Source organism: Lycium barbarum, chromosome 3, assembly GCF_019175385.1.
Source record: "Lycium barbarum isolate Lr01 chromosome 3, ASM1917538v2, whole genome shotgun sequence".
NCBI classification, from domain to species: domain Eukaryota; kingdom Viridiplantae; phylum Streptophyta; class Magnoliopsida; order Solanales; family Solanaceae; genus Lycium; species Lycium barbarum.
In genome coordinates this window covers 129,859,299-129,877,018 of record NC_083339.1, presented here as the reverse complement: position 1 = coordinate 129,877,018, position 17,720 = coordinate 129,859,299, and the positions used below count along the sequence as shown (strand labels likewise).

The window sequence follows — 17,720 nt, the reverse complement described above, 5'->3', positions numbered from 1 at the left end:
ATGTTAAAAAAAAAAGAGAAGAGAAAACAAGTAATCGAAATAAAATAAGCCATTCACATAAATAATAAGAGTAGAATCTTGACGTGCCAACATAATAGAGCAATCTCAATAGATAAGTGATTTAGATATATGCATAATGTATATACGTGTACGTAATAAAACACAACATGCTTGCAAATGCACAGACCTATATGAATTTAAACAAGGATGAACTCATCACAGTATTCATATAGATTTGAACTTTTATTCCTTCACTACTTAACACATTTTCAAGGTATCAGCAGCTAACAAATGAACCAGGCGATGACCACTTTTGTTTCAACAAATCGCACACTTAAAAGGACACGAAACATGTAGAAAACAAGTTATGTGCAACTGAGATTACAGGAGCCAAAGAGCAAACAAATCACTATCATTTCTTCTTAAATCATAAATGGTTTAACAAAGAGCAAACATTGCTTTTCATAGCTGCAAGGCAGCTAACTCCTAATGCTAACACAAGATTCAAGTGAGACCTTGCTTAGATGTTGCTTGAAGAGATGATGCTACACAAACAAGCCCTAAATCAAGGTAAACATACATGGATGGTAGAGAAGCAGGCCAGCAGTTAAGCAATTTGAGCAATGCGGGATATGATAAAATTAATTATCCACTACTCGTTTCATAAGAGTGCAAGGAAACTAAATCAACCATTTCAACACCTTAACTGTGAGATGCCAGCCAGGTAGTCTACAAGCAACGTAACAACAAAACTGACTCAGAAAGAAAGCCTTGAGACCAATTATCCAACAAATTTATATGCTGGACATAGATGGAACTTCATAAGCCTAATATGAACAAGAAACTGTCCTAACACCTATTAATACTAACAGCTATTAGACTAGTTTATCAGCTAACTAATCAAGTATATAAAACACATAGAACACATAGCATGAACAAAGATACTGGATCCACTGATAAATAAATAAAAGAAGAGATGTTTGCTGACAAGTTTGCTTAATATGCGACTAATCTTGCAAGGCAAACAGAGGGACCCTTAAGATAAACAGACCTAGTTATATTAAGGTTCACTAAGGCTAAGCATATGTGTAGCCAGAGAAATGTCCATCATTGAGGCATAGTTCACAGACTACAATTCTATGCCCAAAGACATGTATAGCTAAGGCCAATCAGTCACTAAACACTGAAATTCTAAACTAATCACATAACTAATTTTAGACATTTTACACATATAATTCAAATGGAATCTGGATGGCCCAAGCCTTGTTAACATGCAAGCATATAGGATCATGTTCACAGCTTAACATATCATCTGTCGTTAACTACTTAACCAAACTTCAAGTTTCAGTTTAAATGAGACAAGAACATAGCACATTTTTTATCTAATTAGCGGAACTCTTTACAAACAGATCTTATACTAGTCATGCCATGGCTCAAGAACCCCTCTAAATGCTCTTTAAACACGACTAAACTTGGTAACTAGGACAATATAACCAAACGAGACTAAGACTTAACACATATCTGCCTAATTTGTACTAACGCTTATCCTGACCCCTCGATTTAGTACAGATAACAAGGAAAGAAATCATTAAAATACGAAAAAATATATGAAAGGAGAGAAGTATGCTGACCTTCTTCGGGTGCAGCGAAATGAGGTGCGGAGTCTCGATTCAACCTCGAAATAACACGAATCCCAAATTTGTTCACACTCGAATCCAAACGAGTATCAAGGGCAAACAGAACAAGAGAAAAAAAATGATGTAGATCTTTTGCTTCGAAATCAACAACACCGTTAAAGGAACTGATATTTTCCAAGAGGGGTTTCGTCTATTGAAGAACTTATTATCTTCAAAGGATTTTTTTGATTTCTTGATTTTTCTGGGGATTTTTGATTTTAAAGTTGAGATTCTTGTTCAGGGGATCTTTTTGGTACCTTTCTCTTCGTTCCCCCCCCCCCCCCCCCCCCCTTTCAACTCCGATTCTTCCTCCTTTTATAGGTTTTTGCTTGCTTTTTCTTTGTGCTTGTGCTTGAAGACAGAGTGAAGGAGAAGCGGAGGGAGACAAGGTTAAGTGGGGAACAGGGATGAGTGGAGGAAGCGGAGAAGAAGGAGGAAAAGGGGGGAAGTGGGAGCGGCGGCGAGGGAGCGGGAAAGGAGGAGAAGGGGAGAGGAAATGAAGAGCGGCGGAGGAGATGAGGAGATGAAGGGGAAACCCTAAAAAGGGTTTCCCTTATTTGGACGAAAAAAATGGATCGGACCCGGTCCATTTGTGGACCGGGTCAAATTTTAGACTAGGTATTAAAAAGATGGACTAGTGAATTTAAACGTGGACTGGTCTAAAATTGAGATAAAAAATATGGTCTAGTCCAAAAAATATTAGGAGTTAATTGGACTTTGATTTGGGGTCCGGTAAGTCAAAATACGGACCGAGTGCAAGAAATAGTTTGGCTTCTAAATTTGCATAAGAGGCCCATTTTGATTAACGATGTACTAAGGGTGCCAGAATATCACCTAATACGGAAATATGTAATTATAAAAGATCCGGATAATAAAATTATATGATGTTGCAATGACCGTGCAATAATATTTAATAACAAACGCTATCATTAAAATGTGCGAAATAAATGCGATGTGTATGCGCCAGTTGGCAGAACGTTGAGAAATGCAAGTTTCAATAATACTAGATAATAGCAGCAAATAAATAGCGGTAGTAATACTGCTAATAATGATAACAATAATGATAATGGTAATAATGATAATGCTTATGATAATGGTGATAAAAATAATAATAGATATAATAATAATAGTAGATAACAAATATTGATAATTAATAACAAATAACAATAAGAATAATGATAATAATTAATAGTAATAATAAATATGGTAGTAATTAATAATAAAAAAAAATGACAATTATTTATAATAACAAAAAATGATAATAAATTAATAATAATAACAGTAATAGTGTTAATAATAAAATAATAATGATAATAATAATAAGAAATAATAATGATGATAATAATAATAATAAATAACAATTATTGATAAAACAATGATAATAATTAATAATAATAAATAACAATTATTGATAAAACAATGATAATAATTAATAATAAAAAATAACGATGATAATGATGATTAGTAATTAATAATAATAATAATAACAATAATAATAATAATAATAATAATAATAATGGAAATAACAAGAATAATAATAATTAATGACAATTAGTAATAAAATGATAATTTAAGAATAATAATAACAATAATAATAATAATAATAATAATAGTAATAATAATAATTATTATTATTATTATTATTATTATTATAATAATAATAATAACTGCAGCGGAATAATAAAACGTGGGTGTTAATAAAAGACTAATAATTATAGTAAAATTTAAATGCATATTCTAATTTCTCAAAACACTAGAAGTATTAATAGGTATTTCGGGGGAGAGGCGGGACAAAATTGGGTGTCAACACAGAATATACCCGCGGCTACGGATTGGGAGCACGACCACTATGTGAGGGACGAGCGTTCGAGCGTCAATGATGCATGGTGGCTCCATATGCAGCAGCAGGTCCAGAGTTGGGATGTGAGGATGACGAGCCTAGCGGTGGTCGGACATGACACTCCGATCCATATGTACATGGAGTGGTACATGCGAATCACTGGCATCATTATTGGCAATCCCGCTAGGCGTCGTCCAGATGGCTTAGGATATGTAGCTCTCGCAGGAGCGTATGAGGCGCTGGTAAGTTTTATTGGTCTTAAACTTAATCCATCGTCTTATGTACTAATTACAAATTTATTCAATTGTTAATATTTGCAAACATAAGCAGGTACGGACCGTTCAGACGATGCACTATGAGAGCACTGCCCGTACGGAGGCCCCCGAGATAGCGAAGTATGAAGCACGGATGATTGAGCTTGCCGAGACTGGTATGCTACAGGCACATGACTTTGAGTGTCTCGGTGAGCGTGTTACCAGTGCCCCACCTCAGGCAGCGAGTGGTCGTGGTTGTGCTGGAGGTGGTGGTGGCCGAGAGGGTAGGGCCAGAGGAGTTGGTGGCCAAGGTGGTCGGGCTGGCAGAAGTGATGAGGCTCTGTCAGCTTCAGAGATCCCATCGACTTCTTCTTCCCGGCCGTCTACTTCACAGACACCTCTGTATACGCCGGACCCTTTGTTAGATTATGTGCCCTGGCCTTCATTTCCACATCCACCAGTTCGTGATCCACAAGGTGAGCGGCCGGTTCATGATCTACAAAGTGGCCTACATCTGAACTTCGACGCCATGTTTGATCTGGCACCATCTGCATCTCCTGCTCCGGGGGCCGCTCAGGAGCCCTCTCACTAGCCATCTCAAGAGGCCGTCGAAACACAGGTTTGATTTTTAGAATAAAATAATTTATTAATTATTTTTTTATATGTTATTTCATGTTTAGTTTAGAATAAATCCAAACTAAATTGTTTATATGTTATTTCAGGTTCATCCTTCTGCGCCTGTGGACCCATCTCCAGCTCCAGCTACAGCTCCGGGGCCCACTCAGGAGACCGTTGAGGAGCCAGCTGAGGAGCCCTCTCACCAACCATCTCAGGAGGCCGTCGACACACAAGTTTGATTTTTACAATAAAATAATTTATTAATTAATTGTTTATTTCATGTTTAGTTTAGAATAAATCTAAATTAAATTGTTTATATCTTATTTCAGGTTCATTCTTCTGCGCCTAAATTGTTTATATGTTATTTCAGGTTCATTCTTCTGCGCCTATGGACGGGTCTTCTAATGAGATTGACGAGTCTCCTAATGTTGTTGTCCCACTCCCACTGCCCACCGTCATCTCCCATAGGAAGCATGTTATGAACCAGGGTCCGGGTGGAAGGAAGGGAAGCAAGGATAATCATACCATAGAGCATGTACGGTTAAGCGGAAGAAGGGGAGTGGACATGATGGTGAGGGTGGTGGGGTTGGCCTTAGGCCTAGCAGTACTCTAAAGGCTCCGAGATGTGGGACCTGAGATTGTGTATTTGTAAATAAAGTGTACATTTTATGTAAATATTATATATATTTTTGTTTATTATTTTCTTAATGATAATAAGTTATCTTAGTCTTTATTGTCGATTAATAATAACTTGTGCGACGTCCTAAATTAATCAAAACCCTATAAAATATGACACTTAAATCTAAAGATAACAAGTTTCCAAACAAATACTTTGGGGCACTATAGAACCCCTAAAACGTCATCCAAACGTTTAGATGTACTTCATGTAATGAGCCGACATTATTGTATGCAAAAAAAGATATTAAATTCTATATAAAATATTGATATTCCGGCATTTTGAAATCTAACTAATCTTCAGTCAAAGTACGGAAAAAACATGAATTTAAAAAAAAATTGGCCAAAGAACAAAGGCAAGGGCAGGGGGGCAGTTTATGTTACCTCTTTCACGCACGAATTCTGTGCGTGAAAGGGCCAAGGTTTTAACTTTACAGTTTGGTCCTTTCACGCACGGAATTCGTGCATGAAACCTACTTTTTTTTTTTTTTTTTTTTGGCAACTGTAGCTAAATAGAGAGCCAGAAGAGCAACCAATATTTGCAAATCATTATTTGCAGATTAACTGTTAATGTTTGAACATCATTAACAGTGACTTTTTATTCCCTGAACGTCAACTTATTTTTTCAAGAGACGTTCATGTACAAATACAATTTCAACCTACAGTTTTGGAACCTTAGATAATCAGTAGACTAGAGTGATTTTTACGCAACGAAGCCTAAATAACGGCCAGGCTTCGTCCTTGTCCCTCAAAGCTACGCAGAACACGTGATTACGATCTGCTTGTTTAGAAAAAGAGAAAAAGAAAACCAACTTCCTCTGTAAAGAGAAAACCAATAAGACAGTAAGGAACCACTTCAACCGAAGGCTCCCAAACATTGGTTAAAGTGGACTGGTGGTTAAAGAGTCATGCTCGATTCAACAAAGTAATTAACACTTAACCACCAACTGCCGCGACAAAATGCGTGATAACAATTAATAGTATCATGAGAAAGATTATTCAGCTGTTTTTGGTAGAAATGCTCCCCCCAGCTATCCAAATGAACCCCACATCGATATCACGATGCACCTACCCCACAACTACTCTTCTACTAGTTGATTTGAAAGCACCAAGGCTCTCAACCAAAAGTCACCCAACATATTGACATTCTTGTGATCCCAAAGAAGAGCCAAACCAAATTCACATGACTAACCTACAGTCCTGCCTACTCGGCCTTCATTTATTTAACATGAGAAACTGAAAACACAACATGACAGACTCCACTATACTTAAGGAAGAAAGGGACACCGGAGCCTGCATGGGGATGTAATCAAGGAACATATTCCAAAAGAACAGAGAACCCCATGCTGAGGAAGAACTCATCTATTGACCCTATAGCAGCTTTGGTAAGGGCATCTGACGTGCCTTTTATACTTGAGACCTGTTAGCTAAGCACCAAGGGATAGTACAGACACGGGGAAGCAAAACCACTAAACAAGGTCCAACATTATTATACATTCATAACGGAACAAAACAAGAGAAACATATACCAGTCACTGAGACACATTCTCGGAATGTAAAGAGGACTCTAAACAAGAGTACAGCCCCAAAATCACATCAAACATCCGCTAATTTCTGGTCCGAGAGAACACTTTATTCTAAACTGTATTATCTAAGAACGCAGAACAGGATCGCCACGAGCAGTACCACCATGCGTTGCCACCAATGAGTGAACTGCCACTTCTACTGAACTGATGCCATGTGCTTAATCAAGTCCACCACTCGTGTGCTGCAATTCCATCAAGCATTACTATTAGCAGGAAGCCACAAACCATATAATACTCCTATGCAGTGAATTGAACTGATGATGAAAGAAATGTACACTAGATATTTCATGTTCTTACCTGTAACCCCACTCGTTGTCGTACCACGAAACAAGCTTGACAAAATTCTTGCTCAAAGCAATTCCAGCCTTGGCATCAAATATGCTTGATCTGCAAATTATTTCAGAAATACAGAGTCTGATTAGTAGAGCAACATAAAAGTGGATCAACACAGAAAGAACTTTAGTGTAGCAAATGAAACGCGAAATAGACAGAAATTTAATCATAAAACACTTCAAAATCCCAAACTCACCTATTGTCTCCCACAAAGTCCGTGGATACCACATCATCTTCAGTGTAACCTAGAATTCCCTTCAATTTTCCTTCAGACTCCTCCCTTCAGAAGATTTAACAATGCAAGTTAGCAGTCATGCCAAGACGCAGCTCAAGAAAACAAATGTGGAAGAACACAAACATTATTCCAAGACACTATTGATATGATAATAGATTCTTTAGGGAAAAAGGAAAATAACTTACGCATACTAATACACTTGTGGAAAACATACAAAGAACACAAACTTACATACTAATACACTTGTGGAAATCATACAAAGAACACAAACTTACTTCAAAGCAGCCTTGATTTCATCATAGGTAGCTTCTTTCTCCAACCTCACTGTGAGGTCAACCACGGACACATCAACAGTTGGGACTCGGAAAGCCATTCCGGTTAACTTTCCATTCAACGCTGGTAGCACTTTCCCGACAGCCTTAGCAGCTCCAGTGCTGCTGGGAATAATGTTGAATGAAGCAGCTCTTCCACCTCTCCAATCCTTGGATGATGGCCCATCAACAGTCTTCTGAGTGGCTAAAATATTATGGTCGTAGCCAATCCCAGTGAGCAAGCTACATATGAATTATACTCCTATTTTAAATAAAAGTAGAAGCAAGAGAGGCACTTACCTGTGATGGAGTGGACGGTGGTCATGAGACCCTCAACAATTCCAAATCTGTCATTTATAACCTGCAGATAGACACGAGAAATTGTGACATGACGTTTCATTCGCGCATCCCATTATGCAATGACACAATAGTTATTTTGAAGGAACGGGACGGGCAGAAAAGGAGAACCTTGGCCAAGGGAGCAAGGCAATTTGTGGTGCAGCTAGCGTTTGAAACAATGTTGAGTTCTGGCTTGTATTCCTTCTCATTGACACCGACAACAAACATAGGAGCATCCTTGCTAGGGGCAGAAATGATAACTTTCTTGGCACCACCCTGATGATTCACAAAAGTTGAACAAGATATTAGCTTCCTAGTATCACTGATAATAACTCAAACTAAGGTCGAAAAGAAAAATAATCAATTAATCCAACTATCATAGCATTAACAGGAACAAGCATAAAGAACCCGAGGTGAGTAGATACCACTATACCAATACCACTACACCAAGCTTGATTCATAGTTCTTAATTTAACTCAACAATGAGATATGCATGACTTAGTTGCATCAAGGCTTGAGATAAAACTTTCTACAAAAAATCAATGATCTTGGCAAGGAAATAATTATTATATCCACTAAAACATAGTTACTAGTGTGTTCACCCAAAACTCAGGTACAAATCCTCCGATCATCAAATATAATACGAACATCAAGCATCAATTAACATCACTAGTACAAATTTTGTAATGCTGTTTTCAGTATACCATCACAAATAAAGATACTCATCAAGCATCAATTAACATCACTAATACAGAGTAATCATGTGCATGTACATTAGAGCGAAACTTGATGATCATACACACACAATGCACAAAATTGTGGAACATATCTATTTACTTATGATCACAAACCTTCAAGTGAGCAGCAGCTTTGTCCTTATCGGTGAAAACACCGGTCGATTCCACGATATAATCAGCTCCAGTCTGTCCCCATGGAATCTCCTCTGGGTTCCTTCACATATACCAACAAAGTTCAATCAGAAATTCAAATCGACCCAATAAAATTATAAACCAATTTGTATGTGTTCAAGAGAAAAATAAATTATTACCTAAAGCCAAAAACAGTAACAGCCTTGTCACCAAAGAGGAGAGTCTTCTCATCCTTAACCTTAAGCTCATGGTGCTTCCACTGACCGTGTACACTATCATACTTGAACATATATGTCTGCAACACGACATACAGTAAACTTTCATAACATTAACAATAAAATTTATTCAATTTTTTATTTTTTTTTTGGGTATGTACCATGTATTCAACAGAGATGAAGGGGTCGTTAACAGCAACAAGCTCAACATCATCTCTTTGGAGAGCAACTCGGGCCACTAATCGACCAATTCTTCCAAATCCTTCATGCAAACAAGATTAATTTCAAAACCATAGAGTATACCAAACAAAGGTAAATTATAATTAATTAGATAAAATCACTTGAAGAGAACAGATGCTTACCGTTAATTCCAATCTTAATCTTGGCTGTGAGAGTTGAAACAATAAAAGAAAAGGAAAAAAATTAATCGAATTTAATGATCTGAAAAGAGAAAATCATGTTAAAAGCAGGAAAAATAAAAGGGAAAGAGAATCGACGTACCCATGATTTTTTTTAATTTTTTTTTTTTTTTTGTGTGTGTGTGAAATGAGAGGAGGAGCGAAGTTGGATGGGAGTGAGTGGTTGCAAGGTTTTGTCGAAGAGTGTAGTGGAGTGGATGTTAGTAGAAGGGTTCAATATTAACTAGCTGGTGACTGGAGACCGAGATATGCGGTGGATCGGGATTTTCAACTAATTTATTACTCCACTTAATTATGATTAAGCATTCTAATTTAGTACTATAAATATCGGTTACGAGTAAAATTTACTATCACAAGTATTAGGGGAAAAAACATCAATATCCATTATATGCAAAATAATTATCTTAACAGTAGCTTTGATAGGTAATTGTATATTGTCTCTTTTTCTTTTTTATTTCTCTACTTCTTATCTTCTTTTCTTTCTTTTCTTTTTCCTCCTTTTTTGTTCATTTATTTTTTACCCAAATTAAACTATATTTTATTTTCTTTTTCACTATAATCTGACTCCATATTTAATTCTAGCTTCTTTCTTTTCTTTTTTTTTCTATTTTTTAAATTTATTTATTTTGTTCCTTTTTAATTTCATTTATTTCTTTTCTTTTTTATCTCCATAATCTAATTTCATTCACTTTTTTTTTTTTGCTATTTTTATTTATTTTTATTTTTAAATTTCTGATGATTTTCATTTATTACTTTTTCCTCCTTTTCTAATTTCAATTTTACAAAATTATTTTTTCTTTATTTCCTTTTTTTCATAATCTAACTCTACACACCTTTTGGCTCCTTTATTTTTATTTTTTTATATCAATAAAAAGGATAACTGATATTTTTTTTCATATTTAAAAAAATAATTTATTCTAGCATATAGTATATCAAATCAGTAGCAGTTGAAGTATACTGTTGCAATATACTATGATACTCATATTATGGATGAATGACTTACGTGATATATTAGGGTATCACTCTAATATATTCATTCCTTAAAAAAAACACAACTCAATCCTTTATGATACCCGTATGGTATATATCATATACTTACAGGGTTTCATAAAGACTAATTCATTCTTATCAAATATAAAAAATATTTCTCAGTTCTTTATGATATTAAGCTGGTATATCTCATATACTGACAGAGTATCATAGATGACTGATTCATCACAATGTTACTCAGTGTACTATGATATACTAATAGGCTATCATAGAGGACTTTCATTTCTTAAAAAAAAAAAAAACACTCATCTATCTTTTATGATACCCACATGATATATATCATATATTATATACTGACAAGTTACAAAAAAAAAAAAAGAAAAAAAAAAGAAATTAAGAGAAAAAGAAACAAAAAGAAAAGAAAACAGAGGTGAGAAAGGAGTCAAGGACCTGTTTCATGCCGCAATTCACGGCTCAGTCCGTGTAAGGGGTGATCTGGTAAATATTTAATGCAAAAAAGGTATTGGCAGTAATTAGTTTAACTGGAGGCATAAACGCGTAATTATTTTAGGTTCTAGGGGTGTTTTGTGCTGTTTCCCCTAAGTATTACTCCCTTATTTTAAAAAAGAGTGTCCACGTAGCCTATTTATTTTGATGCAAAAAGAGTGTTCATTTATTAAATCACAAAATAATTATTCTTACTTTTTAAAATTTACCCTTATTAAATGTTAAAGTGACCAAAATATAATACCTATTTAATTTGAGATAATTTAATCAAATTACTTATTTTTTTTGAAGTTATTATTTTCTTAAAATGTGTGCAGATGGCTAAGTGAAAACTAGAGGGAGTACATTTTAGTTGAATGATTGATCCCGCTTTGCCGACTAGCATAAAGTCAAGAAGTTTTCCTCTTCCTCCTGCACGCGCAAGAGTAAGCCGCTCCACTTTGAAAAGAGATACAAATCATGAGTTTAGTTCTTCCTTTGAATCTAGGGCTGAACTTGAATAAATATTTATTATATCACTTTTGAGTCGAACGATCAATTACGTTTTTTTTTTTTTACAAGCTTAGAATTAAGAGCTTCACCTCTTCCTCTCAATCGAGCAAGAATCAGCTATTCTGCTTAGAGGTATAGATTACGGGTTTACTCCTTTCGAATTTGTGGTTGATTAGTCTTCAAAGAGAAAAGTTCAAATCTATAAATGATCGCTTCGAAGAACTATTGTCCCATTTGATTAGATTTTTTATTTAAATTAAAATTAGATTAATTTCATATCAATTTTTTAAGTTTAAATCAAATGAAGTCTATCTTATATATATTAAGTTATTTATAAAATATTTGATTGTAGATATTATATATTGATTTGAGGTTGTGATAAGAATTCATAATTTCAAATGTTAAATCTGCCACCATGTGAAAATTGTGTTAGGATGTCAACATAAATCATGGTTAGTTAATCACATCTTAAGTGGTACTGAAATTATTTAAATTACGAAATATTGACTAAAAGTTTGCTTCTTCAGCTTATAAATTTGTAATCATAAAGCCATTGTTCACACTAGCTTTTTGCTTATTTTCAAATGAATTTTAAGACGAAGCCTTTGAACGCCCTTTTTCAATAATTTTGATTTGATCATAAACTGGAAAACACGAAATTCCTTGAATATTGGACTGGAAACTGGGAGTCCAGGTGGTAGAGAGGTGGAGTTATCACCTTTTGATTTTAAAAATGATTTATCACGAAATTCCAATTGCCAATACAATAATAATGCTGTGAGTTGAAACGGACATTTTATGCCCCTTGATTTGCGTGAGTAGCAAGCGGACACGGGTTACTTGGCAAAAGTAGAGGGCACCTATTTTACACTTGTCGCTATTAAACTTACGTTGCGACAATTGGAGATAGTTCCAACTTTTGGAACTTGTAATTTCCAATCTTTTAATGTCGGCGTTTCTTTAGGAAAAATATAGAAAGAAAAAAAGATAAGGGAGGAAGTAGCTTTAAGGTTGTGATGCTGTACCCTCTTGTTCCATTGTAAGTATTTGGTTGAGAGACGAACGTAGAAATCAAAATTTCGTGGGATTCTATAAGTTGAGCTCAATACGTAGGTTTTTTTTGGATATTACTCTATCCTAAGTTCTAGATTAAGCCTATATAAAGAACATATATTCACTGTAAGAGACATCTTACGTATCCTATAAACTCATGGATATTCAAAAAGAGGTCAATATGTGGCTGAATATTTCTTGACAATCAAATACTTCAAGAAGATCCATAATATTCTTTCATGGAGATCAAATACATCCCAAGAAAGTTCACATATTCAAATCCAAATCATCCTACGATCGAGAAACAAACTATTAACGGCCCTCGAATTATGAAGAAATATTAGGAGAGAAGAATTAAGGGAGTAAACAGATCTTGTACCCGCAAATATTCATAAATAAAATCTTTGTTTCTTCATATTTTATTTGTGTTGTAATTTATTTCCGCATATTAAAATTTGTTGCAAACAAATTGGCACGCTCAGTGAGACAATTTTACCCTTCATCTCTTCCCTCAAAAAAAAAAAAAAAAAGCAAAATCGAATCACCGAGTGATTTCTCACCGAAGTTGCAAAATCGCAAAGACACACACGTGATCCGTGGCTACTCTGAAAGGTGATTGGTGAAATCAAGAGGACAAATTTATGGTGCAAATTGAAGTCTATTAAAATTAGATTTCTCTGGAAATTGAGTTTGAATTAAGCTGGTGTGCAAATTAAAGTCTGTTCAAATTTGTCCTACGTGGATTTGATACCACTCTTTAATGAAAAGGGATGGATTTCAATCCATGTCCAAAGTGGGTACAGTTAGTCTTACCAAGGCCAAAAGACACTGGAAAATAATAATGATCCAAGGGTATCTCTCAAACAAACAGTACTTGAGACGATTGTCATCTTTCATTATTGCTTCAAGTCTCGTCTTTGAGATTCGCCAAGTTTATACTCCGACAAGTTTTGGAGTAGGGGGCATTTGGAGACATCGAAATTTTGTGGGGCTCTACAAGTTGAGCTCAATAGGTGCTAGGGTTTCTTGGAGACTACTCTACCCTAAACCCTAGATTAAGCCTATAAAGACACATATTCACTTGAAAAGTCATCTCAGATATCCCATACACTCATAGGTATTCAAAAAGAGGTCAATATGTGGCTGGATATTTCTTGACAACCAAATACTTCAAAAAGATCCACAATATCCTTTCATGGAAATCAGATACATCCCACGAAAGTCCACATATCCAAATACAAATCATCCTACGTTCGAGAAACAAGCTACTAACGACCCTTGAATTACGGAGAAATATTAGGAGAGAAGAATCAAGGGAGTAAACAGATCTTGTACCCGCAATATTCATAAATAAAATCTCTGTTTCTTCATATTTTGTTTGTGATTGTAATTTATTTCCGCATATTAAAATTTATTGCAAACAACAGAATCAGGATTTAAAATTTATGGATTCAGAATTTAATTATTTTAAGTTATTGAGTTTTAAACTGAATAATTTGTACATGTTTAATAAATTTTCTGACAAATTTCGTGGTTTGGACTAAAACTACTAAGTTCGTCCGAAGCCGCACGCTCTAGGCATGTAGTTTAGACAATAAAAAAAAATGATCATAAGTATTTGGGTTTATAAATCATCATATTAGGTATAATACATATAATTGGTCGAAAGAAATTTTGCAAAATGATTTATAATTTCGCTAAATTATTTTGCTCGTCCCTGAATACGTGGGACAGAGAAGTGCTAATATATTGCGTAAAGATTTAATAATTGAGTTTCCATTCTGCTAGTTAACTTATATTTAGGTTTTTCTAAATTATTTAATAGACATATATATATATATATATTGTTGTAAGACAAAAAAATCTGGAGCTTGAATTTCAAATATGAAAGTAAGTTTAAATTAAGTGAAGGTTGGAAAAGCTTGAAGACATTGACCTATAAAAATAAAGACTATACACTCGTAAAGGTTGGCTGAGTTGGATGGGTGAGCAGTTTCCCACATGGAAGACCTGGGATCGATTTCCATCACCAGCAGCCTTCTCAGTAAGAGCTCGTCGCACCAGACTTGTCTAGTGCGGTTTACATCTCCTATGTGGTTTGCGAGCTATTGCACAGTAAGCTTACACAGTGCGCACCCAAAGAATAGCGGCTGCAAAAAAAATTTAAAAAAAAAAGAGAAAAAAGAAGATACAGACTGTATAAACTACCTTCAACTTGACATATTATTGATGTCTTTGAGTTTGAAGCCTCTTTTGACAATTTCAAACTTCAAACTCACACAATCTAAAGTTGATTTTGAAGTTGCTAAATTTATAAGAGGGGGGGTGGGGTGGGGGGAGGGGAATCCAGTGCACTAAACTCCCGCTATGTGCTGAATCCGACCGGAACTTAAAAATATCGTATACATTCTTATCCTACATTTCTATACCTTAAATAGAAATTATGAACCTCAGCTATACCTTAAGGGGTCGTTTGGTACGCGGACTAAATTATCTCGGGATTATAATTCCGGGGCTAATTTATCCCGTATGAGAGATGGGATAAAATAATCGCAAGGTTAATGGGATAAGGTGGGATATCCAATCCTTAAGATTGTGCTTCATTTTATACTCTGTTTAATAGAATGTGATAAATTTATATCTTCTACCAAATATGGTACAAAGTTAATACCAAAATTAGTGCGGAGATATCCCAGCTTATACCATGTGGCAAACGACTCCTAAATAGAAATCCTGAAATTGGCTATATGTGTACTTCTTGCTGAGTTTGGGCCTGTACAAAGATAATCTGGACCCAATTTAGACGGAAATTCCACCGAACATATCGACCATTTATGAGCCCAATAGCTTCTAACCTAATTAAAGCTAGCCCTTCCTTAACTATGACCTGGGCCGAGCCCCTGCAGTTATACTACATGGACACTTCTAGCATTTCTTCCACCAGAACAAACAACAACTGATAATTAACTTGCATTATTACATGTCATTTTGATTATTAGATTGAACTTGAAGAAGCTAGCTATTGTTGAAACAACCTACCTCACCACAATATTAGTTATGAGTTTTAAGTTCTCCAATAAGTGATAACAAGTTAATATCATTTTAATCATACGGTCAATAAATTTTGACATGTGATAGCAGGTTAGCTATCATTTTTATCAAATGATCAATTAATTTTCATCAAAAGATTTATTTGTAACTATGTAATAAGTGACTTAATTGCATAATTATTTCTTACACATTTAGTGGATATAACTCAAATTCAATTCTTCTAAATTACATAGTGTCATGCTCCTGTAGGGGCGGATCTAAGCCTGCCGAGGGTGTTCACATGAACACCCTTGGCAAAAAATTATACCGTATACATAAGGTATTTTTTATTTTTTTTATGTACATATATAGATTTTGAACACCCTGAAAAACAAGAGAATTGAAGAGGCTGGTTTAGTGGTTTAGGGCGTTCAAAATTCACCTTGAGGTTCCAAGTTCAAATTCCAGTCACTACTTTTTTATTTTTCGAACCTCCTCAGTGAAAATCCTAGATCTGTCACTAATACTCCATCCAAAGGTTCAAGTACATGATTGCTACTGTGTATTCCGACTAAATTCCTTTATACCAAATAAAATATTGGAAATTAAAGCGGAAACGGAATACCTTACCTTATATGAATTGAGAATGTTAAATTTTCGTAAAATACTTTGATAATAGGCTCTAATTAAGTATACATTGCTGGTTTAATTTTGTGAATGAGCTTCATATAGCTTAGATAAACCTTTTTTTTGGTTGGATATATAGCTAGATTAGCGCGCGCAGTAAAATAAAAGTACATGATGAAATCATGAAACTAGTCAAGCAATTAGATACTTCCACAGAATGATTTGAGGGATTAATTTATGTGTAGAACTTTTTTCAGGGAGAAAAAATATCTATGGAACTACTAGTAGTTCAATTTAAGGAATGTATTAAAAAATTATCCAGATAACATGTAATATAAACTTAAGAAAATATTTGCATTATAAAACTTTATATATGCTTTAAACATTGTGGGTTTGATGATAGTCCATAAGTAGTGGCGGATCCAGAATTTTAAGGTCATGGGTGCTGATATTATTTTACTGTAAAGTTGCTACCGTCTACCAGCCATACAATAGAAGTGCAAAATTATTTGAACACAATAATTAAAAAAATAACGAAAAACCATTAAGAAAAGTTAAAAACAAAACGTAAGAAATTATTGGAACACAATAATAAAATTAAAAAAAGTTGATGAAAAACCAATTTAAAAAAATTTAATAAAAAGTGAACAAAGAAAGTAAAAAAATAAAAGAATGAAGTAAAAAAAAAAAGAATATATACTTTGGAGAAATGAAGGAAAAATCAGTGGGAACAGCTAAATAAACATAAGAAAATTTTATGTTAAAACCAAGTGCTAGAAAAATAGGGGGAAACTCTTAAAAAATTGTGTTAACAAGACACAATAATTAAAAAAATAACGAAAAACTATTACGAAAAGTTAAAAACAAAACGTAAGAAATTATTGGAACACAATAATAAAATTAAAAAAAATTGATGAAAAATCAATTTAAATTTTTTTAATAAAAAGTGAACAAAGAAAGTAAAAAAATAAAAGAATATATACTTTGGAGAAATGAAGGAAAAGTCAGTGGGAACAGCTAAATAAACATAAGAAATTTTATGTTAAAACCAAGTGCTAGAAAAATAGGGGGAAACTCTTAAAAAATTGTGTTAACAGGATTCGAACCCTTACGCTTCACCGAGTGAGCCCCTTTAACTCAGGCTCAACCAAAGCACCCACCCCAACTTTTATACAGTGGGTGGGTGCTATTCTGCCAATATATCACAATTTTAGAGAATTTCTATATAAAAATATATAGTTCGCGCCCAGGTTAATGGGTGCTCGAGCACTCGGACCATTACATGCGGGTCCGCCCTTGTCCATAAGCATGAACCCAAATATAAATGTGATAATTGGTTATTAAGTCGTACACTTTATGTGGTTGGTGGTTTAGTGTGGCGGTGAGTGTAGCTAGGCAACCTGATGAGGCTAGCCTCAGCGGGTCCAAGGTCCCTTTCTAGCTTTAATAGAAATACTATATCAAAGTTACTTTACAATATTTGTTGTTTGATGATGCTATCATATTGCCAAATAATGGAATAGAAAGAAGAGTCTTTCATCAATTCACGATATGACACAAACAAGTATGCGATAATTCCCACTGATCTAAAATATCTATTATGTCCTAATATATTGATCCTGATTTTATTATGCAAATCTTCTTAGATGCA

The 17,720-nt window shown here is 34.5% G+C and overlaps 1 protein-coding gene across 1 annotated transcript; it reads right to left on the bottom strand.

The window, feature by feature from the left end:
- Positions 1-6,533: 6,533 nt before the first annotated feature.
- LOC132632493 (glyceraldehyde-3-phosphate dehydrogenase, cytosolic) lies at positions 6,534-9,588 on the bottom strand. Its single transcript, XM_060348455.1, has 11 exons — positions 9,453-9,588; positions 9,314-9,337; positions 9,113-9,213; positions 8,916-9,031; positions 8,719-8,818; positions 7,997-8,143; positions 7,829-7,889; positions 7,493-7,733; positions 7,179-7,262; positions 6,947-7,036; positions 6,534-6,831 (listed from the first exon to the last, which is right to left on the bottom strand). Exons 1-11 carry the CDS (start codon positions 9,454-9,456, stop codon positions 6,786-6,788), a joined length of 1,014 nt encoding a protein of 337 aa, XP_060204438.1. The 5' UTR covers positions 9,457-9,588; the 3' UTR covers positions 6,534-6,785.
- Between the last annotated feature and the right edge of the window lie 8,132 nt (positions 9,589-17,720).